Source organism: Oenanthe melanoleuca, chromosome Z, assembly GCF_029582105.1.
Source record: "Oenanthe melanoleuca isolate GR-GAL-2019-014 chromosome Z, OMel1.0, whole genome shotgun sequence".
Lineage (NCBI taxonomy): Eukaryota > Metazoa > Chordata > Aves > Passeriformes > Muscicapidae > Oenanthe > Oenanthe melanoleuca.
This window is the reverse complement of record NC_079362.1, coordinates 51,685,054-51,712,218: the sequence shown is the minus strand read 5'-3', so window position 1 is coordinate 51,712,218 and position 27,165 is coordinate 51,685,054. Positions and strand designations below refer to the sequence as shown.

The 27,165-nt window shown below is 34.7% G+C and overlaps 1 protein-coding gene across 3 annotated transcripts in view; it reads right to left on the bottom strand.

Annotated features, from left to right (window-relative positions):
- The window catches only part of FCHO2 (FCH and mu domain containing endocytic adaptor 2), an 82,019-nt gene that overhangs the window by 41,996 nt on the left and 12,858 nt on the right, over window positions 1-27,165 (bottom strand). For all 3 annotated transcript variants that reach the window (XM_056514474.1, XM_056514475.1, XM_056514477.1), the window contains exons 3-9: window positions 25,088-25,162; window positions 23,645-23,786; window positions 23,401-23,553; window positions 19,429-19,533; window positions 17,422-17,520; window positions 16,335-16,431; window positions 174-218 (exon numbers count right to left, since the gene is read on the bottom strand). In XM_056514474.1, the coding sequence (XP_056370449.1) occupies window positions 174-218; window positions 16,335-16,431; window positions 17,422-17,520; window positions 19,429-19,533; window positions 23,401-23,553; window positions 23,645-23,786; window positions 25,088-25,162 (716 nt within the window). The remainder of the gene's footprint in view (window positions 1-173; window positions 219-16,334; window positions 16,432-17,421; window positions 17,521-19,428; window positions 19,534-23,400; window positions 23,554-23,644; window positions 23,787-25,087; window positions 25,163-27,165) is intronic.

Here is a 27,165-nt window from a genome sequence, read left to right as displayed (position 1 = left end):
CTTAAGAAAGTTTTATAGGTCTTATTGTCACTGAAGTTTGTTTCTCAAAACAAAAACTGCATTTTAATCTACTAGATCATTTTAAAGTTATACACAATGTGTACCCTTCGCGTCACAGTTCAGGTCCTTATCCACAGCATTCCCATGCAAATAGCAATGCTATGGCAACTCACCTTCAGCTACACTGGATGTATTACATTCCTCAAACTCAATAGGGCCTTAAAGAAAGGAAAATGAAGATAAACATTAGGCAAATTTAATCTATTTTAATGACAACAATATTTCCTGAAAATACAAGATGATCTAATCACAAATGTTGGTAGTAACTGAAAGGCACAATTACTCTGCCAATGGCCAAAGATATAGCAAAATCATATATGTAAAGCAATTTTTTCATTCTTTCATACTGAAAAATTAAAATACCAGTATCATCTAACTACAATTCAATTGAGTTGTATAATTAAAAATGAAAAAGAAGCTAAAGGCCTAATTTTGAAAGTCACACTTCGTCTAACTCTGCATTGCTAGTCCTAGTATTTCCTCTCCATAGCAAATTGCCTACATAGCTAGAAGTGGCATGTAAAACCTTAAACACAGCAATAAAGATTTTTTTTTCAAAAAATCTTCAAGACTCAACAGGACCAAAAAAAGAAAAAAAAAAGGCAAGCAGCAAACACTAGTTAAATTCTGTAAGTTCTGAATCTAAACAAATTCATTCCACACATTATATCTGCCAAATATTAACAGTCAGTTGCCACTGCAAATTTATGTCCTAAGCCTCATTTATTCAATCTGGCTAGGTCTAGAATTTATTCAATCCCACTATGAGACACTTTAGGGAGCAATTGTACAGAAAATAGCATGAGTCTCTGTAGGACCTTGTTCAGGGAATGGTAGAATCATACCAGCACTTGTGGAACTGCAATGAAAACAGAGAGCACATGCAGGCAAGCGCCTTTTCTTTCAACAGGCAAGCCCATGTTGGATTACCTTGTAGCTGTATCCACAGAAGAAAAGGTTTAACATGCTATCACTGTGCTACAGGGGTTATTACTTACCTTTCTGCAAACATTTTGATAGCATGCAAGTTTATATACAGATATATTACAGATAAGACAAATGGAAAAAATACTTCTTTTTTTTTTTTTTTTTTTAATTTCAGCACACTCAAAGTATTGATTTATATTTACTGTAATTAAGACTGAGTTTGCAAAACTTTCCCAGTCAGAAAAAACAAATCTAAATGTTTGTCAAACAGCAGGATCAGAATTTTGAACTAGAACCCATCAATATCTCACTTACCATAATGTAATTGTTTGGCCTCCAACTTATGCTCTTGAAAGTGGAATTTTAAAAGACAAATCTCAAATGAAAGTATTAACTTTAAATTTCAATCAGTAAATGACTTCAAATGCAAGCCTAATTATTCAGTATAGCAAGACAAGATTCAACTTCCTAACAGCTCTCTTTAAGCTGGTCTTCCTTCCAATCCTTTCTCCCTTGCTCTCAACTAAAGCTACAGTAAAACAAAGACAGCATGCTCCAAAAAGAAGCAAACCTGGGTATCTTGTAAAATAAAAGGACAGGAAAAAAACCCAGAAAGACTGTTTTTTATAACTGCACGTGTCTACTTCTCAATATTGATTTAATGAACATTTATTTTACAAAATTAAACTATTGTTCAAAGGATATTAAGCAAGACGTTAATAAAAAATGCCATCAAATGTAGAAGCTGAAGAACACAACCATTATTGCTTCAGAACTACACTTCAGACTTATACTTCAGACCACTCATTTTTCATCACTTTGCTAATGATTCAACTACTTCTGTTTCTTGCTTCTATACATACTCTCATTTTGGTAGGAAAAAATTTTAAAAGCTGAAACAATTACACTCATCCCCAAAACAAAAGAAATAAACCTGTAAACACTGAGACTTAAATATTCAGAGGAATAAAATACTCAGGCTTTTTCAGAATTCCATCATTTCTTTACCCTTTCCAGCTAGTAAGAGTGAACTCCTGAATTTTAAGACTTTTACACCAATTATTAAAAGAAGTACGAAGGCTCAAGTATAGCTCATCCATATTTCAGATCAGTATTTTAACTTCCACTTCTCAAAGAAGTAGAATTTAAAGATTTTCTTTAACTAGGCATTCAAGTTCTTCTATGTTTTTTTCCATTATGCTTGCCTAAAACACTTGCCTTTAAAGGTGAGTTTTTTACACCTTGTAAGAATTTTTATTTGAAGACACATTCTTCCTTACTACAGAAGCACACAGATATCGTGTGAATTAGTTAAAATTCAAAACCCTGTTTTAGCTGTAATTTATCTTTCCTACTAAAATTTGTACAGGGCCCTTCTTCCTTTGGAATTTCAGAAATTCATGTCAGTGGCTGTCTCTAATTAGCTCAGCTGGTTAGGGCACAGTGCTAGTAACACCAGGGTTGTGTTAGTGTTACTATCTCTCTATGGTCTATTCAGTTAAGAGCTAGACTTGATGATCCCTATGGGTGCCTTACACCTAAGAATATTTGTGCATCTGTGCGTACAGCTTGCCCTTTTGAATGGACCTGAAAGAAATTTGTAACAGTTTTAAATTTTCTGACAAGTTTTGTTCTGTAACTTCAGACCTCCCAACAGTTCTGCTTCCTATATGTCTGCCATAAAGAATACCATATTTTGCCTTGGGTATTTTTAAATCAAAGTAACATTTCAGAAACAGACATTTCCTATGGCACTCTATAGTGTACTAATTTAGAAAACAGGATAGCTGTGAGAAGCTTTCAGTAGCCTGCATAACAGCTGGAGTCTCCTGTGGACAGATGTCTTTGAGTCCAAAGAGGTGATAATACTGCTGTTCAGCCAGAACTGTGTGTCATCACCACATTGTCCTCTGCTAGAACCTGTTGCAGTCTCCTAGTCAGCCAGAAGGCCTTAGGTGCACATACTGTTATGGGAGCATAGCATCAATAACGACTTCAAACAGCATTGTTTGGATCTTCCAGCATTTCAGCATTGCCCATTGTCCGTGTAGAACATGGAAACAAAAGCAGCTGCACTTGAACTGTAAAAAAAATCCCCCAAACTTGTAAAAATTGCCAACTCAGAAAGCTTCCTCCTCTGCAACACCATAATATCTATCTTTCTGTTTCCTTAATCAGAAGTCAAGAAGAAGTCAGAAGTTGCTATAGTCAAGAACTACCAGTGGATTGTCATTAATGGAGATTGCCATTGATGTAATATACAAATGGAAGTCAAAGCATACAAACTTAATGTCCTGCTATCTCAATACCTTGTGTAAAAACAACATGAAGTTTTTAAGGTGGATGCATTACCTCTATAAGGCAGAAAGTTTTAAGAACAGATTTGTGCCCAATAATTTTGTAGACAAATGCTTAACACCAAGAAGGACTTCAGCTCAAAATCTGGATGATTACAATGGCTAAAATTTTTTATGCAAGTGAACAAGTTCACTGTCCATTGCAACATTTAAAGAAAGAAAAGCAGTTACTTCACATTTCAGAAGCAGTGCTCATGTTGGGGACTGAAATCATTCCCTGAAGCACTCTCTAGAGTCCATGTTATATGGTAGCCTAAAGCACGGAAAGAATAATCTAAATGTTGCCATACTGTAGTGCAGGTGATAATGCTGATAACACTACTATTTGGCAGTACTGCAATCAAAGCATTGAAATTTCCTTTGCTCTTTTTCTCATAACAAGACAATAAAGTGAATTGAGAAGGAAGCTTATTATCAAGCATTCCTATGAAGAAAAAAATAAATTCTAAAACTACAGCAGTAGTGTAAAAATCAAAAATACTTTAAGACTTTTTTTGAGTAACAAAAAGTTATAGCTGAGATCTAGTCCAATCTCGCAAAGGTCTCTAAATCAATGTACTGTTGCAAGGAGAGCACAACTTTCAAAAGTCTACTTTGCCTGCTGCAAATCCATACATTGGTAACACTGGCTTTAACACCTCAAATACCTCTACATAGATTTGCATGTATTTGATACTGTAGACAAACAGAACAGAAAAAAAATGAATAAATACAGTGTATAAATGTAGGGTTAGCCTCTGTAACAGAAAGAGACATGAGTATCTAGTGGCATTTCACTAACTTAAGAATATATACTTAGCTGTCTGGATGTTAATGAGAAACGTAGTATTCTACAAAGGAAGCAGGCATCAAAAATCAGTAATCTCCTCTAACTGCACAAAAAAATTCCCAGCAAGCATCATCACAAGGTATGCTGAGTTTTTCAATGCTCACAATATTCTACCAGCTGGGACAGATAAGGACAAGAACAGAAAGCAAATGGAGTATGGTTTCACAAACACATGGAGGCAGACAGCTGCTAATTGACAAGAGATTAAAGCAAACACACCAGGACTGGGTCAGTTTCTAGGCTTTTGAAAATGAAGCAGCTTTGCTTTGCTGGAACAGAAAAAGTAATTTGCATAAATGGAGAATTTTTATTTTTGTTAATATAATTTACAAGAAGCGACACATGCATAACTTAAGCACCAGTGAGTGAGTCTGCATCTCAGGCTGCATCTCCTGGACTGTTCAATAACATGTAATGTTCCCCTTGTTACAAGGGGCATGTGAGTGTGTGAGATTTCATGCAACTAAAGGCAGAGTATATAGTTAGCAATAAGGAGATAATGTTCTTATTAACAAACAAATGAAGAAGATGTAATTGCACTGTACATTATATTACAGAATCTCCTACATATTTAGCTCACATCTATGAGAACAGTACTTTTAGAGTATATTCAAGGCAACTACAAAAACTACCTTTATAACCACTATCTTATACCTGCTACTTAAAAAAAAAACTCTCCCCACAAAATCTTAGATACAGATTTTCTAGCCTGTCTGCATAACATTTACATAAAACCTCTGTGAGCAAGACATCGGGAGAATGTTTTGCTAATGTCAAAATAATAAAATAATTCATACTTTCCTCAATTGAGAGGGGAAAAAATATTTTACTGTTTGGATTCTTAAATAAACAAGTCAAATGCAAAAATCAACCAATATTACTAGTAAAGAAAACATAATATTATGTCATACCCTGAAAAAGTGCCCCCAGTAAGTATATCAATGAACTGGAAAATCCCACAGAGCTAAAAAGTTAAACAAATCAAGAAGTCAACAAATCAAATAAGAACTGCTTTACATTTGCATCAGCTTTTGAGAACTGTCTCCTTTCTAGCTTAAGGGGAGCATGCATGACAGAAAGAAAAATTATATTGCTATTAACTGCATTTAACTTTCAGTGACTGGAAACACTCAGACCCTCAGAACACCCCCAACACTGCCTTTCTCTACAACCTGAGGAATCAGTTTACACACATGCGTGCACATATAACATATAAACATTAACATACCTGTTTCAAGCAAAATCTTTAAAAAATACTCTACAAATCTGTATCTGTAGTTATAGATACAATGATAAATGATATTCATGTTTTCAACAAAAACAAAAGTTTGTTCTGAGCGTAAATCATGCATGAAAGGAGGACAGTTTTTTTAAACTGCATATGCTTCACATGCTGCTTCAAATGGCAAAGCTTTGCGTGCCTGGCTCAGTGCCAGTTGACAGCTCAGCTGGATATCAATGCACATTCTGACCCCCCTTGCAGCGTGTCACTTCTGAATTGTTTCCGCAGTAGAAAGTTTATTCAACCTCTCTCTCAAATTCAGTGGACCGACCATCATTCTGCTATTTAATCATAGCAGAACAGGTTATTTTTCTGACAGCACTAAAGCCAGACAGCAGTTCCTAATGAACAGCTTGATACAAGTGGAATTTCGACTGTTTTAGCCTCAATTAATTCTGCTGTCAAAACAAATGACTGCTTTTAGTGTTTAGATGTCAAGCTGCATCACAAAGGTCAATTTTGTATGTACACAAACATACAAGCAATCTTTTTCCTGCTATCATCTGATCCTGTGATATGTTTAGCAAAAAATTTCAAGCTTTCAAATTCAGAAGCCAGGAAGCCCAAATATATTTTGTCAACATCAGTGTTTCTAACACTAGCTTCCCATTTTTATTGACTGTTCATACATAAGAAATTATTTTAGAAAACAATAAGAATTTTTTTTTCCTAGGAAAGGGCTTCTTATTCTACATTTTTAAAAAAAGAAGAAAAAAAACAAATTAAAGCAAATCTTACTTGGAGGAGTGCAGAGTAAAGATGAGCAGCTGTTTTCTTTGAGCTAAATTTCATATATGCAATACAGTTATCATGCTAGCATCAAACTGCTACAAGCAAATCTTAATTTATGGATTTGGTCAGTTCTTCCTTGCCACAAAGAGGACAAGGGGCAAAAAAACTGTCCTAGCAGTCAGTCTGAGGGAAAAACACTGAAATAATACTGGTAAAATCTTATCCTTTGATCCAATTCAATAAATACAGTTCCACCATACCATTTCTGAATTTCTAACTACTCTTTGTTACATCCTCAGAGTGATATATCAGCCTAGCTGATACACAGCCTCTAGAGATGGCAAATGCTTCACCAAATCTTCCTTTAAAAAAAAAAAGAAAAAAAGAAAACTACAGCACAACAAAAGTATTCAATTAAGGAAAAAACCTGAAAGATAGAGGTGATGATAGCGGCTTCAGAAATAATGGCAATTATCATAGAAACTTACATAGCACTTTCTTGGAAATAATTTTTTTCAGGTGAAGAAATTAACATATGAAGAAAGCATCTAAACAAGCAATCGATTTTAACCTTGATTCTGTTAGTTACTAGGCTTCCAGCCCTGCACTCCATTCCCCAGATCAAAGGAAACATTATCCATCTCAGGCTTTTCTGGTACTCTGGAATAAAAACTATGTGAATACAGCAAGTACATTATACTCAGGGGACACTACTTCTATGTGGCTAACAGAGCAAAAATAAAGCAGAAAAGGATCATAATCTGAGTAGCCTTAAAATAACTATTATCAATTAAGATGTTCATCATCAGGAGGAAATATCAGATTTTTTTTTTTTTTTTCTCTAAAATAAAAAGGTGGCAAACATCAGATACAAAGTATTTTTCTTTGCTCTGGTAACACAAGAATTTTCAAATGACAGGAAACATGTACCAAAGGGGGGATGCTTCAAGGTAGAGATCCATCTAGGCTGCAATACCTGAGCATGACAATAAACACTGCAAGTTTCAGCTATGATCTGTGAAAGTGTGGGGTCTGTGTGCAGCAAAATAATGTCAGCTAATACACCAATCTGCAGAACATTATGACCCCTTTTCTCGTCCTTTTCTGCTCTTGCTTTTGCCACAGCTTCACTCCATATTTTCTCTCTGACTGCATGAACAACAGGATGCAAGATACGGCTGGTTTTAAATAATCACAAGCAATGTGGCAGGCCAACATACACAGTACATACAAACACATACTCAGCTGTCTGCTGACTCTCCAAATGAGTAGTAATTCTATCTCTAGCAACCTCATTTCTACACTCTCCTTTTCCATCAAATTGTGTAGAAAGTAGCAGTCTTATGAAAACTGAAGGAAAGGAATGGAAAAAGTACTAAGCAAGAGCATAATTCTAGTCTATATATGTAAGTATCTGTAACAAATGGCTCTGCCAGTCTACATGGTGCATCATGCACCAGCTGAAGATAGACCATGCAAATATGTAGTGATGAAAGACACATTCACTTTTAAGAAGATTCAGCTAAGATTCTGGGACACTAGACACTGTAAATACGTAAATAAATTTTTCAGTATATGTCAGTAAATATTTTCAAAGACAGCTTCAAAGAATAACATCTTTTTAGCAGCCACACATTCTCCCTGTAAACAAAGAAAGGTACGGTTTCTTACTGAAATTCTGAACTTAAGCCCATGAAATCATCAGAGGTTAAGATCTTTAATGCAACCTTAAGCAGCAAAAGTAGGGTAATATATTTTATAGTACCCAGAATTTTCAGCCAAAAAGATCTTTTTTCCATTAGAAAACAAAGAACATTTCCTATTTTAAAAGAAAACTATACCCCAAATAAATAAGTTCAAAATATCAAACCTTTCCTAAATATTATTGACATAAAAAGTTATGTTTTTATATACATAATGTACAGGTCTTATTTACTTTATCAGCATAAAACATATCTCAGTGTGTTTTTTTCTATTTTCAGGTGTTTTGGAGCTACTCAATTTTTCTGGTCATAGTAGAATCCATCATATATCCTACTGCATTTTCTGATGACTGTCATCTACTTAATATATTCTTCTTACTTAAGTTACTGAAATGCACATTGCTTTGCTCCTGTGGTCCCAAAAACCTCTTTTAAATGTCAGGCTGCAATTAATTTGCTTGCCTGTAGGAAGAAAACTTGAGTGTGACAACAGTACTTTATCTTACTGAGTGTTCTAGATCATTCACAATCTAGCTTTTGCCCTGTTATGTCTACTCATGTTGTCTAAGATACGTTTATCAATGCTATGGTTCTTACACTTACATTTAAGTATTTTTTCAGTAAAACTTGCTCCTTTGTAACTCTCCAGACCATTAAAAATCAATAAATTGCATCCTAAAACAAGTTTACAACTTAGATATATGTAATTATTAAAAATCTATGCTGGCAGATCAGACTAGAAGCCCACAGAAGCTTTGGCAGTTTGTTAAAAGGACCGAATTTTTGCAGGCAAAATAAAACAGACATCTAGGATAGCAATTAAGATACATTTGTTGGTACAGCTTCCCAGCTTGTAGCTCCTCATCAAAAACAGTTCTCCAGCATAAGACCCTTAAAGACTTTTCTATCTGTCTCAAGTCCAGTTATCATAAAAATGATGAAAGATATTCATACTTAATTTCTTCAATTAACTTCTGAAATACAGCAGAAATCTGTTTTTCTTCACAAAAAATACTTTGCTGAATCCCTTAGACACTGTTGGTGTTGATAAACTAAGCTCATTCCTCAGTCAGCCTTCTGTGTACATCTGTATGTAGGCACAGTCTTTGAGAAATTGCGACACTCCAAGCTATTTGTGCATTTAACCACAAGCGTCAGCAGCACTAAAGTATTCATAGTATTCAAAGAAAATACAAAGACAATAATTTATAAGAACATAAAATAAATACTTGCTTTGTTACCCTTCCCCATGGAAAGAAGCTCAAAGATGTCCTGCAGAGCTGTTCAAAAGTCAGTATTAACCATTTGCAGTGTTTATTTCCACCTACTTTGTAACTTGTTTAGTGTCCTAGAAAAGTATTTTTATACGTGCTGTAACCTGCTATGTTATCAAACAAACCCATGGAAAAAATAAATGCCACACCCAGCACTGTTTAAAGTATTTCTTTCAAAGCGGAGTTCATTATTTAACCATGTAAAATGTTAGTAAACTTTAATCAAAGAAACATCAATACTTGGTGGCCCTTGTTTTGCCTCTCAAACTCTGGGAAAGGATTGTTTCTAAAAGTTTTTAGGAGTAATAAATTTACACTTAACCCTCTTTTTCTCTCCTCACTGCTTAACCTTATTCATTTGGTACATTTCTTCATTAGATTCCAGACATGCAGTTTAACACAACTAGCTTAACAGGAGTACTAACATGGAGTGAGCACAGCTGTGCCTTAACACTATCAGCACTATCTCTCAGCTATGCTGCAGCTCACTTTGACACTCTTACATTTGCTTTGGGAAAAGCACATCAGCAGTACTTCTCATTGACATTTAGGACTAAAAGGCTCACAATAGGCATTTGCAAAAGGTCTAAAAGCGTGTGATAAATTCACACCAAATTTGCACTAACGCCACTGCCAACAGACAGCCACATGAAACATTCTAATAAAATAATCTATAATTCTGTCAAGTTCACGGAATCAGAAATCAGTTGAATGAAAGGCTAGGTAAAATTTGGGGTTTAGATGTTTATTAAACTTGAAGCTTTAATGCTTGACGATCTCTGCTAACAGACAGAGCTCCCAAATTGTTCTCTCCGAACAGAAAATGATCGCTAACACACTAAGGAAAGTGCCAGGATTTTTTTTTCTGCTATGTGCTACCTTGTGAAAAAGTAGTGATCCTGACATCATAGCAGTTCTAACTCACTGAAAAATGTATCAACTTAGTTTACTTAATACCATTTCCAGAAAGTAATTTAGGATTTTTTTTTTGTCATTTAGAAATTATGTCTCCACTTGACATGCATGACCTTACTCATTTCCATTACTGGAGTAACCAGGAGGCTTGAGACTACTTCTTCTGCATGGGCAAATAAAATAAAATAGGTCTTTAACAGGTCCAAAAATCAACAGGCTAAACATTTTTTTTTAATCAGCGTTATTGATTACTGACCAAATTGTCAATTTTTGCATTTGGCGGAGGGAAGAAATAGAATAAAATACTACATCTGTTCTTTCTAAATCTTGTTATCTGTGGAAGTACCATTTTAATAAAAATATTCATAATATATTATAGTATACATACACATATAATATCTAAAATGACAAGAGAAACAAAAGTCAAATACTTTACTGCATGTGCAAGAGTCAGTGATAGCTGACCAACAGCAACTGTTAAAAATAAACACTGTAAAGAACTGTCATCATTTAATCCAAAGAGTAGATTAATTGCAGGTGCCAATTTTCAATATGTTTTTTTAAATGCAAACCTCTTTAAGGCCCTGAAAAAGTTTAAATTTACTGAATGGGTAATGAAAAGAGACAAGTATTTTTATGGGCTTACAGACTGTGAAACACAGATCAAGCTAGCACAAAACCAATACTTAAAAAAAAAATTACTACAGCTGAAAATGACCCAATGCTTTTCTCAAACTAAATAACAGCACAGGATATGTAGTAATTGTCATCTACATATCATTGCTGTATTGGAGAACTAGGGAACATACGGCTTTCCATTTTAAAAATCTGCTTAACAATAGAATTCTTTATTTCATCTTTAATATTTTTAAGAAAAAAGGGGAAAAGTAGAGGAACAAACTACCAACAACCACTAACAATGATACCACAACAAATTAATGAAGACAAAGGCCTTCTACAATGGGATCACATCACTGTAATAAGGGAAGAAAAACTGATGTCACCTATCTGTATTTTGCAAAGCATTTGACAATGTTTTGCATGATATCTTGGTCTGCAAACTGGAGATACATATAATTGGCAGAGGGACCACTTGGTGAGTAAAGAATTGGCTGGATGGTTGCACTCAACAAGTTGCCATCAAAAGTTCCATGTCCAAGTGGAAAGCAGTGACAAGTGGTGTTCCTCAGGAGACAGCATTGGGACTGGAGGTGTGTAACATCTCTGCCAGTGATATGGCCAGCTGGGAGCACCCTCAGCAAGTTTGCCAGTGATATCAAGCTGTGTGGCATGGTGGAAACACTAGAGAGAAGGAATGCCATTCAGAGGGACCTAAAACAGGCCCAAGAGGATGGGCATGTGCAAACCTCTGGAAATTCAAAAAGGCCAACTGCAGGCTAGGCCAGGGAATTCTAAGCACAAATACAGGCTGGGCAGAGAATGGGTTGAGAGCAGCCTTCTGAAAGAAAGATGTGTTGGTGTTCGTGGACAAGCAGCTTAGTGTGACTCAGCCATGGGCACTCACAGCCCAGAAAGCCAGTTGTATCCTGAACTGCATCCAAGAGTGTGGGGGCAGGAGGACAAGAGGGGATTCTGTACCTCTGGTCCATTCAGGTGAGACGCCACTTGTAGTACTGCATCCAGCTCTGTGGTCCCCAGCACAAAATGCTACCCTGCCTAATTGACTTCAGAGGAAGGCAACTATATTCATCAGAAGGTCTGGAGCATCTGTCCTATAAGGAAAAGCTGAGAGAGTTGGGGCTGTTCAGCCTGAAGAAGAGAAGGTTCCAGGGAGAACTTAGAGTACCTTCTACTACTTACAGTGGGCCTACAAGAAAGGTTGGAGAAGGCCTTTTCACATGGGCATAGGAAGAAGGGAATGACCTTAACATACAGGAGGACAGGTTTAGATTAAATACTCTGAATGAAACCTCAACTCTGAGGTTGCTGAAATTCTTATCTGTGAGGGTGCTGGAATGATTTGACCAGAGAGGCAGTAGATGTCCCATCTCTGAAAGTGTTCAAGGCCAGGCTGGAAGGAGCCTTCTGGGTGAACCGTGTAGTGGGCAAAAACTAATACAGGAACAAACACATATATTTACTTCCCCATATTTGAAAAGAGGACATGGTAATTCAGTAACTTAAATTAAAACTACAACTACAGATATACAGGCATTCACTAACTTTTAAAAAGATATTTGATACTAATCTGACAATTTCAGATATAAGATCTAAAAAGAACATGAGCTTAAACTTAAACTTTGGTCTTGTGCACCAACACTGCACACTGGAACAAATCAATTTTTTAATAGATTAACAGAAGATTAAGTATCTATAGCTAGAGCTCACTGGTATCTCATTAATCTGGAATAAGATGGCTCTGATATTACTTCCACTATTGATTTAAATATACTTTGGAAGAAAAGCAGATATTTTCTGCCATACAATAAATCAATTTCCCAAGGAATATGAAGCAACAGACTATAACAAACAGGAAACCAATCAGTCAGAAGCAGGCAAGTTTTGATGAACATTGCAGGACCATTTGAATGACTAAAGCATCTTCCAACTGATGGTACCGAATCTGCTATTAAACCTAACATCAGGAACATATTATAGAATCCTAGAATGGTTTGGGTTGGAAGGGACCTTTAAAGCACATCTAGTCCAACCCCCTGTGATGAGCAGAGACATCTTGGGCAACATCAGGTTGCTCAGAGTCCTGTCAAACACGACCGCGAATGGTTCCATGGATGGGAAAATTACCCCTTCTTTGGGAGCCTGCTCCAGTGTTTCACCACCCTCACCATAAAAAAATGCCTTACTTATATCTAGTCTGAATTTACTGTCTTTTAGTTTAAAAATATTACTTCTTGCCATGTCACTACAGGCCCTATTTTCTTGCCCCTATCTTTCTTATATGGCTGTTTTAAGTACTGGAAGGCCACAATCAGCTCTTCCTGGAGCATACTGTTCTCCAGCCTCAATTCTCTTAGCCTGATCTCATAGGAGAGTTGTCTTAATAAACTCTGGACCACCCAACAATTCCATGTTCTTCCCATGCTGGGACCCCAGAGCTGGGTGCAGCCACTGGAGGTGGGGTCTCACCAGAGCAGAGCAGAGCAGAGCAGAGCAGAGCAGAGGGGCAGAATCCCCTCCCTGCCCTGCTGCCCACTCTGCTCTGGATGCACCCAGCACACGTTTGGCTCTCTGGGCTGGCAGTGCCCATGGCTGGGGCATGTCCAGCCTCTCACCCACCAGCACCCCCAAGTCCTTGTGGGCAGGGCTGCTCTGATCTGTCCATCCCCAGCCTGTGCTGGTACCAGGGTGCTCTGACCCAGGCTCAGCACCTTGCACTTGGTCTTGTTAAACCTCATAAGGACCACATAGGCCCATTCCTTGACATCATCCTTGTTCTGGCAGATGTTAGAGACAGTTCAGGAAACACATTAAATTCTGATCTGAAGCCTTACTGGTCCTGCCAGCCTTGTTTTTAAGTGTTTTACACTAAGAGACTTTCTTTTTAGTTAAAATTAAAGATTTGCAAGTGGTTTGGTCTTTAGTTTTGTTTTTTTACACTGAATGGAAGTCAGAAAACAAAAATTGTTACTTCTTCAACTATTGTGTTATTAAAACCTATAAATTCTAAACTGATTTAAAAAAGAAAAAGCTAAAACAAATTCAGTGAGACACAGGTTATAAAGCTGACTAGGTAAAAAGAACCATTGTGAAGAAGTTCCTGAGTGAATTAAAAAACTCTCACAAAGCATTACTGTTTGAAAGAAAATTTGTTATTTGTACAAGAAAAGTTGAATTCTAGATGCCCCTGTACATTGTGCTGGAAGAAATAAGCCACCAGAGGGAGCCCATATATCCTGGTAAAGAGGTCATCACTGGAGAGATACATTTCAGATATGCAATAAACTTCACTGTAAATGGTTTGTAGTTCTCCATAATAAAACAGCCCTCATTGGTACTTAATTTTAGATTCATTCTTATTTTTACAAATATAAATAAAAGCAAGTGAACTTGGCTGCAAAGAACTATAATATAACATAATAATAAAGCTATAATAAACATTATATTATATTATTATTATTATATATATATTATATAATAAAGCTATAATATAACAAAATAAACTAAAATACTTCGTTATGCATTGCCTTTTTAGTTTATTATATCTGAAAGTATCCACCATCTCACTTATCATAGTAACCCACAAATAATACGGATGAATGAAAGCCTATGTAGTCCTGGGAAATTTTAAAGTATTACCTTTAAACAGATTTAGATCAGAACCAACAGCTACATCCAGAAGACAGTTTTTCTGCATTTATTTTGTAAGCTAAGTCAGTATCAGATTTTTACATTGAATAGTTAGATTTTTATGTAGAGCCATCTCCTTCAGCCTAATTAAGAAATACATCCCACAGACTTTCAACATTTGCTCCCTTAATTAAAATATATTTTCACCATCAACAGTTCTCAGATGCAAAAAATTGAGGGTTTAATCAAGAAAAAGCACTCCTTAACAGTGGATGCTTCATTTTCATTCTTAGAAGGCTGATACCTCACTTTGCCTTCCAAATCTTTCAAACTGTCAAAATTTCATGATTCTAAGTTAATAAAACAAATATATTAGAAGCAATAAGCATAAGTAACATCATTACTGGTCCGTTGTTGCTCCTCTTTAACACTTCAAAACTTCTTGTGAATTTGTATTCTTTTGCGGCTGAATTTGACTATGCTTTCTCACTGCACCATGACTGCTTGCCAAAGTTGATATCAATACAATAATTTAATGCCATAAAAAAAAATAAATCAAGCTACATACATTTACACACTAAATGTGTTATTTTTTCTTAAAATACTTCACTTAACTTTCTTAGAATACATTTGAAAAAGTTTTTATTTAGCCCCAGAGAGCATAGATGGGTTTGAAGAACTGTAATGCAGCGAGAATTATAAAATGTGTGTAGTTTCTCCATTAATTTAAAAAGTGAAGTATTATTTCTCTTAAAATTACAATGTTGTCTGGCAAAACACACACTAATAGCATGGATGACTTGAGGCTCAGTGTTCTAGGGCAAATTAGGAAGAGTCTTTGTAAACCAGCCAGTCAAAACCCGGCAAGATGGAGATCCCTAGCCATGACATCTTGGCAGCAGCTAATAAAAGAGGTTTGAACACCAAATTGTCACATGTCTTTGTCCTGTTTCAGACCAACTGAACTTGATACCCACACATTTTTCTTTTTTGATCTTTACTGAGAAATTGATAAATACACAGGAAACTTTCAAAAATTGTTCCACATGTAATCTTACCTCAGACCACTTGGATATCAGCATTAGAGGATCACAGAAAGAATATGAAACAATGTTATGTTAAAAACACCTCACAGACACATTGCAAGATACCTAACAATATTTAACAGTTTATTATAAATTTCCATTATCTACTCTGGTATGCATATTCTTGGTCTGAAAAAAAAAAATCTTTGTGTACCTCTACTAGAAGACAGAGACAATAGTGACGACTCCCACGGCTGAAGGAAACAGAACTACTAATTCCTGTATTTACACATCTAGTAACTGTATATTCATGCCAATATTAAAGTGACACTGCAGGAAGTACTGTGAGAATGCCTTTTTATGCCATTCCAGGAATGTCTTACCACACCCAACCAGCACTACCTTCAGAAAGTACTATTCACTTTGCTTCTTACTAAAGAAGCAATACACATTATTGTACATTAAAATGCATTTTATAAAAAAAAAAAATAGCTATTGCATATCTATTAAAATGACAATTTGGTAAGTTGAACAAACTGATGTAACTCTTTCAATAGTTCAATAAACAGCTTTATAGTCATCTGTTCTGAATATATTTATATAGAATAAAGTTCTGACATACAATTTATGCAGAATCACAGTTTGTACAAGAAACACATAGCAGACAACATGTAGTTTGTACAAGGAACTACAGCTTCTTGACCAATTTCCCTGATGTTCCAGGAAGCAGCATAGTTTAGCAGTATAGACCTACAAACTACCAAGCTTTATAAACACAAATACTACATTCACATAATGAATTACCAATTTCTATGAACCATTTAATAGCAAAGTTAATGAATACTGAGAACTTGAACATATATTAAAAATACATACAAATATGGGTTTGACCTTTCATTAGGAATAGAAATTTCCAATTTTAAAGCTAACATTTCCTATTCTATTAGTTTTAATCTCTTACCAGGTCTTTCCTTGCCAGTTCCTTTTGACTCAGCAAATTTCTGTATTAAACTCTCAACTGTAGTATTTGTCATGTTATTAATAAACTCTTCATGCACCTTCAGAAAAAAAAAAAGTGATTAGCTTTAAAAAGTAGCTTTTGCTATAGTTAAGGTTCAAAAACCTTCTACAATATATTACAGAACTTAGAGAAATCAACATATATTTTATCTAGGAAAAAACCCTTCTCTTTGCAGCAGTATTAGCATGTGTGGATACACTACTACAAAGAAAAAAATGAAATTACACGTTTAGGTTTTACTTCTATTTCATCCATGTTAAACAACTTTTGTATATATAATTTTCTGAATTTGTTGGCAACATATCCCACTATAATGTCAGGAAGACAAGCAGGTTTTTCAGCCAGCACCAGTTTAGGGTGTGAACTGTTACTACTGTATTATCACAACTCCCACCTGCTGGAGTAAAAAGCATTACAGTTGTATTAGTTTCAGTCTAACAACGTGTTGTTTTGGTCCTACAACGTGCTGTTAATAAGTTTTTCCGACAAGGCAGGATGTGTATATACTTTATAAATAAACCACATGACCCTTGTGATGATCACTTATTAGCAGGAGACCTCAATACTAAAGTGTAAGCAAATAAAATTACTTGAAAAATAAATTTTAAAAAAAGATTATAAAGATTATTAATTAAACCAAGTTCAATCTAAACAAAAGATATTATAAAAGCTTCTGTTACTAAATATCTTTTGCTCATAAAATCCAAGAGTATAAAATATTTGGAAACTCAGAGTGATATAATTTCTAGTTCTAATTTAAAAAGTAGTATCCAAATTCTGTATTAAATGAGTTCTAAATCAATATTTAGGAAGTAGAATTTAGAAATACTTCAAATTGTCCTAATTTGTTTTCTGTGAAGACAGAATTTATCCAGTCTTATTTTGTAAATCTTGTGACACTAAACTTAAAAATGCAACAGGAAGCCATGAAAATTTGAGCTTATGTTGAATTTCACAAAGTTAAAAATATTCCATTTAATAGTTACGGAAAAACACAAAACATGATCCAAATATAGTATAAAAATACCTCTCCTATTTGTAAATGAATTTCTTTTATGGTATTTGAAAATGACTGTATAATCTCTTTCATGCGAAGCAGGTGCATTTCTTCTATGTCTTGAAATTTCTGCAAACAAATATGAGTAATTAATCATAATGAAAATATTTTGTGAAATACTAAATCCTAAATTTCAATAATTAAATACACTAAAATGAAAAAAGAACAAATAAACCACTTTTTTTCCTCCATATCTTAAACATAATAATTACATTTAAGAAAGTGAAGTGCAGAATTCAGAGATTTATGAAATAATGCACTTTAGAAAGCAAGCTATCCTTTCAAAATCATTATTGAACTTTTTTTACTTGCTTTTTGAACTTTCATCTAGCCCTTAAAAAAAAATCTGATCTATTTCTACCAAAAGAAAATAAATTTAGAAGGTGTTCAAATTTTCTTTCTCCATTACTGAAGAGTCTTGTTTTTTCATCTAAACTAAGAAATCTTATTTGTTATTTATATCTATTTTGCACTTCCTTAGAACACTCTTGTAAATATATACACCCTTTCTCTAGTTAAATCTATGTTCTTTGCTTCTGTAATATGATTTGTTTGATCTTTAAACTCATTATACAAAATTTTTACAGTTTGTTCCTTTTTACCCAGGCTGTCAGCTGACAGCCATTTTAAAATCACTTCCAGAGTTTTGAATGGCCCCTTTTTGGCCAAAAATCAGAACTAAAAATGCTCTCATCTTCCCCAACCATCAACCATAGCAGTCTTGAAATCTTTGTTTACTTCTGCTCTTTCCTAGTTCTCTGTCTATTTCTGTAACTGCTCTTTCAAGTGTGTCCAAACTTTAGTGGACCACTTAATCCTCTCTCCAGTTTGCACATGATTCTGTGAAGATCCCCACCTGCTGTTACTCTGATTCACAAACATAACTCCATACATACAAGACATATATCTCTAGCTTCTTAGATCCTTAATCTTCTGCCATACTTATGTACTTCTGTAGTCATTACTCAGAAGATACAGTCATCCTCTGTAGCCTACCCTATGATTTTACTTCTTTTACTGGACACTGTAAGACAGATTTAAGCTAAATCAACTGATTTTGCACTGAAAGAAATGAAAATATTCACATCCCTCACTGGTTTAATTTTCAGAACTGATCAGCCTAATTTCAAGTGAAATGTATGCTGAATTAAGATAATACAGGGTGTGCTTCACATAGAAGTGGGCTTCCATATATGATTGGATGTTATTTGTCCTATGATATCAGCTTTAAAGCAGCTATTGTGGAACCAAACTGTGGATGCAGCTACACCATCATACTTAAAATTAATTCAACACATACATCTTTAACTTGCAAAATGACAATTTTCATTTCCAATATGGACAGATGTGGAAAATTTACAAGTGTGCATTATAACATTAACTCAAAATTTAAATTTTAACTAAAAGGATAGCTACAGTTAAGGAACTAAGGCTAACTAAATTGGTCAAATACGGTTTAAAATGTAGCAAGAAATGGCATTGCATTGATACCAAAAACCTGAAATCTTCCAGAATATAGTCTTTTTTAAAAATCCAGAAACTTAAACAGTTGCAAAGGCTTTTCATAACCTCAGGTAAAGCCTGGGTAGGCACTTTAATAATCTGTAACTTAAGTGTTTTCATGGAATAATAATGAAAAACCACAATGGGATCCAATATTAAAATTCCTGTGAATGAGTTCAGGATGCCCAGCAGTTCAGAGGATTTTCCACATAAACACAATTCATATACAATACTTCCAGAAATTTATTTTGGTTTCTTCCAATAATTTCTTCAAAACATCTTCCAGAGTGCCACTGCACCACTGTGTCATTCAAGGATAGTGCTATCACAATATACATGGTCAATGTTTGCCTTTCAAACAAATAAATTTCCAAAGGCACTAGTTTATCAAAATCTTTAATTTCAGATGGTTCCAGAAATTAAATAGAATACATAACCCAACTTCAAGAGTAACTAATTTAATGCAATACTTACCTGTGCTGTTTCTGTCATTTTCAGTTCAAAATCAGATTTAAATGCGGCATACTTCTCCACATACAGTTTATAGGTATCTGTTGCTTTTTTAGATTTAACTGCTGCCTATAGATCAATACAGATATGTGTCAAATGTCACACATACAGGTTTTTGAAGTTACCATTAAAAGAAAACCTTGGATGATGTCTTAAAATTATCCAAGGGCATACAAAAACAGAGAAGTGTCATAATGAAATTTCATCACCAAATATCTCAGATAAGAGCAATTAGAGATTTTACTACACATAAATCACATAGAAGTGTAACAAATTCACTCAAATCTCTACCCCTTATAAGCAATGAACATTTTATTAAAATATTTATAATAAAGCTTATTTTGAAATAAAATTTTTAGTGCTGAAGACAAATCATTAGCTCTTGTCAAATATGAGCAAAAAGTTTATATTTGCGACAGCAAAAAAGAACAATGAGAATACAGAGCAGTTATAAGTGCAATTCTGAAAGAATCAACTGAAAAAACCCATGATGGTGAAGTTCTCTTAAATTTGAAGAAAGAAATTCAAAAGTATGGAATTACATCAATAGATTAATAGATATCTCAAAGTGAAGCTAGTGCAGAATATAGTGAAGGTCAGATTTAGGCAGGTCAGTGTTATTAATAACACTCCTTTGGAGATTTACACTTTCCATTATATGTTGCTAATAAACCAAAATCTTCTTTCTTGGAGTTAAGTAAAACATAAAACAAACAGGAAAATCTCAGTATTACATGGAGAAAAAAAATGAATTAAGTCAATGATTGTAGTAGAGAAAAAGTTATTTTCACAGTTTACAGCATGATGAATGAGATTAAGTCACTCAAACCTTTGATAATCTACTTCCAAGTTAAATGCCAATGAAAATCATCTCGAACACCATTTTCCTTTGTGGCTTCTTTATTCAACGTGCTTACTATATGTCAGAAACTTTCCAAGAGTCGTAACACAAAAGTATTCCTGAATTGTTAGTGACATCACTAAAGTAAATTGTGCATTTTCTATTTGTTCAAATGAATTAATTAATTTCAAATGAATTAACAGAAAGATGGCCCCTGGTGAGAGAGAGAGAGATTCTGCAATTTCCAAAAGAAATATAACAGATAATCATGAGTAACAGTATACCATTAGCACTTGAAAGAAATAGGTACCAAAACTAGTTATTTGTCCAGTTAGGAAGAAAGCCTAAGCAGATCTTAGTCACAGTTTTCTAAACTCAGAATAATAGAACATGAAAATATGTAATGTAAGACTATGGATTATTCAGAAAAGTTGTATCAAACCTATCATCTTACTATCCTGAATTTTACTTCATGATTCTCACTCTTACACATTTACACAGGAGAAGCACACAGCACTATCATGTTTCCCAGCTGCCATTTACTATGCTGAAAATACAACATGCTCCATGAAATCTTGCTTTTAAAATTTAGACTGCTTTGAAGTTGGTCCCAAATTTAATCACTGAAACGGAAGGAAATGTCAAGCTAAAAGATGTAAAAATGGTTTTTTTTGATAAAGCATTTTTAATTGAACTGTATGTGCAAAGGAGTTTGACAAAACAAAAACATTCTCCACCTTCCATCATGTTTAATGATGAGCAAAATGCCAGAATTAGATGTTGAAGAGCAATCAAAAGACTAAGTACTCAGCAGGACAGAAAGATGGTAAAACACATGGACACTGTATGATTAACTAGTAATCTCTTCTAAAAACATGATGTGACCATTCTCAGGTAAAGCAATTGCTAGAATTGTATTTACCAGATTTACCGTATGTGACCAGATTTAGAGTACGTGAAAGAATAAGGATCAGTCAACTATTTTTTGTTAAGTCACTATAAATAGAGAAGTTTACATGTCAGAGAACAACAGGAAATTATTACGCAAGTTAGCATTAACTTCCAGCTGCAATGAGATTTGCAAGGTCTCAGATACCTTATTTAGGAATTTAAGGAGGTATCTCTCCAAACATTAGGCCTTGTGATAAACTCTTAGTACACTGGTGCAGATCCCCCTGTTTTCTGAGCAAGCAGTCAATTTGTGATTTTGCCAGTTAATAGTTTTCATGCTTCACTGAAAGTAATACATCTATTTTCTACCAAAGGAAAATTTAATCAATACAGTCTTTGGTCATTCTGTTTACAAAATTGCAAGTGTAAATTTGAATAGAGGCATGACTTAAGAGATGTGACAGTGTCAGTTACCTGCTCCCACTGGAAATGTATTTTAAGTATTTGCAGAGCATTCAATTATGACATAATTACATCTAAGGAAGATGCATAGAACAGTAAAAAAAATTACCCTCCTCCTATAGTGCTTCCTCTTTCCCCCTTTCTCATGTCATGCTAAACATTTTCTTGTTACCAAATGAACAAAGATAATGCTACATCTTTAAAAGCCTTTCCTCAAGTCAACCTTTCCTACTGAAACTCTACTTAAAGAATTCAGAAAAATTATACTTTGAATACACTGCCAGGAAAACATCTGCCAACACACATCTAAACCATGTCCAGAATCCAGTGTGAACTGTCATTTGAGACAGAAGGTGGGGGAGGGAGGGGGGTGAAAGTTAGTTTTATACCAACATAACACAATTGAAACATACTCAACAGAATCACTTTTGTCATCAGTGAAAAGACAATAACCAACGCTATCTTGTCCATCAAGATAGCAGGTCTAAAAGCAAAAAGATCATTCTAACAAAAACAATGTCCTACACAGAGCAGTTAATTGAAATGGAAATAGCCAGAGGAATCAAGATTTAATATGAGAAGTTATAATTAGAGACAAGGAAAGGTGACCTCTTTGCTTTATTAGTTAAGATTCCCAAAAACAGGAAAAATATACTTTTTTCCCAGCAGGTCAAGGAAGAGGATCCTTCCCCTCTACTCAGCACTGGTGAGGCCCCACCTGGAGTGGTGTCTAGTTCTGGATTTCTCATTGCAAGTGAGACATGGACATATTGGAGGGAGTGCATGAAGATGATTAAGGGACTGAAACGTCTCACCAATAAGATAAAAGTGAGACTGCTAGAATAGTTCAGCCTGAGACTGGGAAGCCTTAGGGAGAATCTTACCAATGGATATAAATACCTGAATAGAAGGTACACAGAACACAAGGTCAGGCTCTTTTCAGTGGTGCTCAGTGCTGGCACAGAGACAATGGGCAATAACAGAAAACACAAAAAGTTCCCTCCCTCTGAACATCAGGAAACTCCTTTTTCCTGTGAAGTGAGTGAGCTCTGGCACAGGCTGTCCAGAGAGACTGTGGTATCTCCATCCTTAAAGACACTAAAAAGCAGTCTAGACAAGGTCTTGAGTAACTGGCTTGACATAGCCCTGCCTGAACTTGTGGAATAGACAGGATAACTTTTCAGAGGTCTCTGTCAACCACAGACACTGATTGATTGTGTGAACGGATCAATGCCTCCAACATAACCCAAGGACAGTACTAAGTACAGCTCAAGTGTACTTGAGTCTCTGGTCCATGAGATAGTACTGAAAGCGTCGATAACATCTTTTTCTTTATTGAACAGACTTCAAACACTCATGTACTCAGCTACTTTATCTCATTGTAGGGATAACATAGTTACTCCTGAGGTCAGTAACAATGGCACTGAGTATTCATGTAAGGAAATATATTAAAAAACATAAGACATGCTAAAACAATTGAGCACAATTTCTGTTAAAGCCACTACACAAAACTATCATTTGATGCAGGTATTTACAAGGTGAAGAATTAGAACTACAGTACAGTAAAAACAGACAAGGAAGTAAGTGTAAATAAAACATATCTATTCATGATACCATGCATATTGCAAAATAGTCACAACTTTTAACTATATTTAACCCTTTCTGAGCATTTTACTTACTAACACAATGTGAACATATAAGATCACTACTAACACAATTAAAGAAACATGTGACAGAGCTACCTTTTCAACTTCTCTCTGTGTTGCTCCTTCCTTTTTCAAGCGTTCTTGTTCCACACACTTTGCATTGTAGTTTTCTTTTGATTTCTGCAAGGCCTGAGTGATACTTTGGATATTTTGCACTGCTTCCAAAGTTCCTGAAACATCTTCTTTAGTCTGCCAAATATCACATGGTTGTCAAAACCAAACCATTTTAATTTCAGTATTAACAATTCATTGGACATACATAAGAGAAAGAATAAATAACCTTTTTATAAGCTTTGATCTGTTCATCTCCATACTTGTGAACTTCTTTTATTAGCTCTTGTAATCTCCGCACAAGATCCAAGTGACAACTTGCTAGTTTTTCTGTTGAAGTTTTGAAAACATCCCAAACTGGTGCAAATGTCCTGGATTGAGGAAAATAATGTTAATCTGCTTATTTTTCTTTCAGTCAGCAATTTTTTTAGTAGTGCTAAAGAATAATCGGTAAGTTTACAGTTCATTGTCCCCCTAAAATTGAAACAAACAGAACACCCAACAACTGTCATAAATTCTTATTAAATATGCTCCCAATGTACTTGGCATCCTATCTACTAATTTTTCCATGTTTTTTGTTTTACTTGTATTGATTCTAATAAGTAAAACACAGCAAATTTCATTTCATACTATGATAAGCACACAGTAACGCCAAGCCTCAAGAAGGTGCAAGAACAGCTTACAATAATTTAACATGTAGTAAGTACTACTATGTATATACTTAAACAGTGTGAACAAATCAGGTATTTCTTGGTTAATTACATTTCCAGTTGTATTGCATCACTGCAGGCACAAGATGGAGGAAAAAATAATGGGGAAGATCTGCCACTAAAAGTGATCTACTAATTAACAAAGATGAACAAAGAGTGGGACCATTTTTCAGATTCAGATTTCTGTGCTGAAAGGACTTTCTCCAGCTATTCCAAAGATATACTTCTGCCTTGCTATTCTGGTTAATGCTGCTAAAAACCAATACTAGCCATAGGCTTTAAAGTTCTTATGTTCAAAGGTTCTGTATCTGCTTGTTAGTTTAATGACCAACAACAACTACTATCCAATTGTCCACGGATTAAAGCCCCTCCTCATTTCTAGATTGAATTACTGTAAATTTAAAAAAATAAATCTAGTTTTTCTCAGAGGTCTGAGTTTTCATTGGCCTAATCTTTCTAATGAAAAAACATCTATTAATCATTCTAATTTTTAAAAACATACCCTGTGTATAAAACTTCCATGTAAGTATGGAATAAACCTATGGAAAAGTCTCATTCTGAACATCTCTGAAAACAAATAACACTTAAAACCCAGAAATAATAGAAATAAATAAATTCAATGCCATATTTGCAGGTGTATATTCTCTCTTCATAATAATTTCCATAGGCTCTAGAGGATGTAATAGAAGTCACTGTGTCTGGAAGGAACAGAGCTTTAAACACAGAGGAAAAGAAAGTTTATCTGTGTTTGGGCTTTGGTTGTTTTATTCAATTTCAAAGAACTCTGCTGTCTTTGTCATAACCTGCACAAATTTTTGCACGGTTACTAAAGACCTAATAAACACTTCTAAATGTGGCAAAGTTATACTAACTTTCAACATCATCAATAAAATATTCAGAATCAAACTCGATTCTTACCATGTATACAGTCACTTATTTCTCTCTTATGTACACTTACTTACCCAAGTTGTGTGTAATTGCTTGCTGATTTGGCTAGTTTTGTCATCGACCTTGAATATGTCTCCTCTATTGTAGCCCTGCCAAAGAAAGCCACCAAAAACATAATCAAAACTTTGAAGGTATGAAGACTGAATTTATATTCCAAGGGTATAAAAGAGAAGACTTTTATGTGAGATAAAAACTAAAAACTATTCAATTCAAATGATCTCTCAAAAGCTATACAAACAAATCACATTAGTATATCTAAAAAAATAATCTAAGAACCCTGTGACAAAACATTGCAGGAACTCAAAGCTTGAAAAGGACAATTCCTTCCTCTCTATTTGCTGTTCTCAACTGCCATTAACATTCCTTAGTAACAGACAGTATAAAGCATCATAACAATCATTATCCAGCCCTGTCCAAGAATGTTACAAAGTAACAAAACAAAAAGCAAAATGTATTTGCAATAAAAACTTTACTAAAAACAAACAATATTTACTGAACAATGACATTAAACAAAATGAGATCTTGTTTAGTCTTCTTGTTGGGGGTAGGGCGTTTTTTCCTTTAAGTTCTTCACATAGTGATATTTGAGTTTAGAATATACAGAAAGTATTCTTATATTTTCCTTCACTCAAACACACAATTTCACTTATCTTTTAGAGATGCAAAACCCACGGGTTGGCACAGATTTCCTCCTTAGAGCCTCCAGAGAGGCAATTGCTATAGAATCACTTATCACAGCAATGACTCCCTGCAGGTCATTCCCTATCAATCTTCCTCACCCTCCTATTATTAAAGATACACAGTATTTTAAATTTTCACCCTAAACCAATATTCATTATGTAGTGACAACTTAGATTTAGAAGCATCCTAGATTTGAGTAAATATGGTAATTTTCTTTTCTTGAAAAGTTTGGAGCAATTTCTTCCCTGCTTTATCTTTACACAGGAGACGAGAGAAGAAAAAACAGCAGATGAAGAATTCATCCCTCTCTCAAGTTATGCCATAACTATAACCTGAGACAGAAGTTTTTAGAACCCCTGTACAGCAACAGTTTACAGGAAAAAAGAATAGTCTTGTGAAAATATGAAAAGAAAAGTAGGGATATTCACCTGAAACAGAAAAGCATGTGTTAAAACCTACTGAACTTCCAAAATAACCACCCAGTTAGTTAGTTGGAAATCTCTCTGGAGAAGGAGATTAAACTCCACCATGCAACAGATAAATTTCATTTTGGAAATCACCTACTGCAGGTATTCACCATAAAAGAAACTCAATTAACTTTATCCTCCTACCACGTATGATCATATCTTAGATGATAAGAAAAAGTTAAACTTTCCAAAACTTGGAAATCTTGCTCACTGCTCAATGGCAAGCACACATGCACCAAGCACAGACAATGATTTTTTTTTTTAAATTACCATGATGAACAATATATTTTTACCAACCATCCATATCTTCTATGAAAGTTTTTCAGATTTTATAATTTAGTCCCTTATTTTTCCTCTTTATACACAAGAATTTTGACCAAAATCCACATCCCTTTTCTCTGAACCAATTTACAGCATACTTGCCTGAGCAATCTGCACAAAGCTGGAGCTTTGCAACTCACCATCTGCATCAGTTAAAAACACTAAGAACTGAAAGATGACCAGTTAGTATACTCGTCTCAATAAATGACTTTGCAGAGCACTCTGTTGTACAAGTAACAAACAGACTATGATTTTCTTAGTAAATTAATTTTCACCCATTTGAACATATGTTTTTGCCCGGGATCTGCTAAACATTTAAAAGTTATAGAAACATATGCATTGCTCAGGTCATCTGATCTAGAAGATTCTTTCTATGATGCTTACAGGTAATTGGTACAGAAAAACATTATAAAGACTCCCAGAGGGAAAAAAAACTCCACATTCCTGTACTTATTTCTTTCTAGAAAAGCAGAGTGATTTCTTAGATATAAAAAGTTTCGATTTTAAATGCACATAAACACATGACCGTTCACTTACAAAATCTTCCCCACATATAAAGAAGAAAATAACTATGCAGGTAGCTCAACCTTCTTATTTTGACTTGTTTAAAATACAAAAATTTC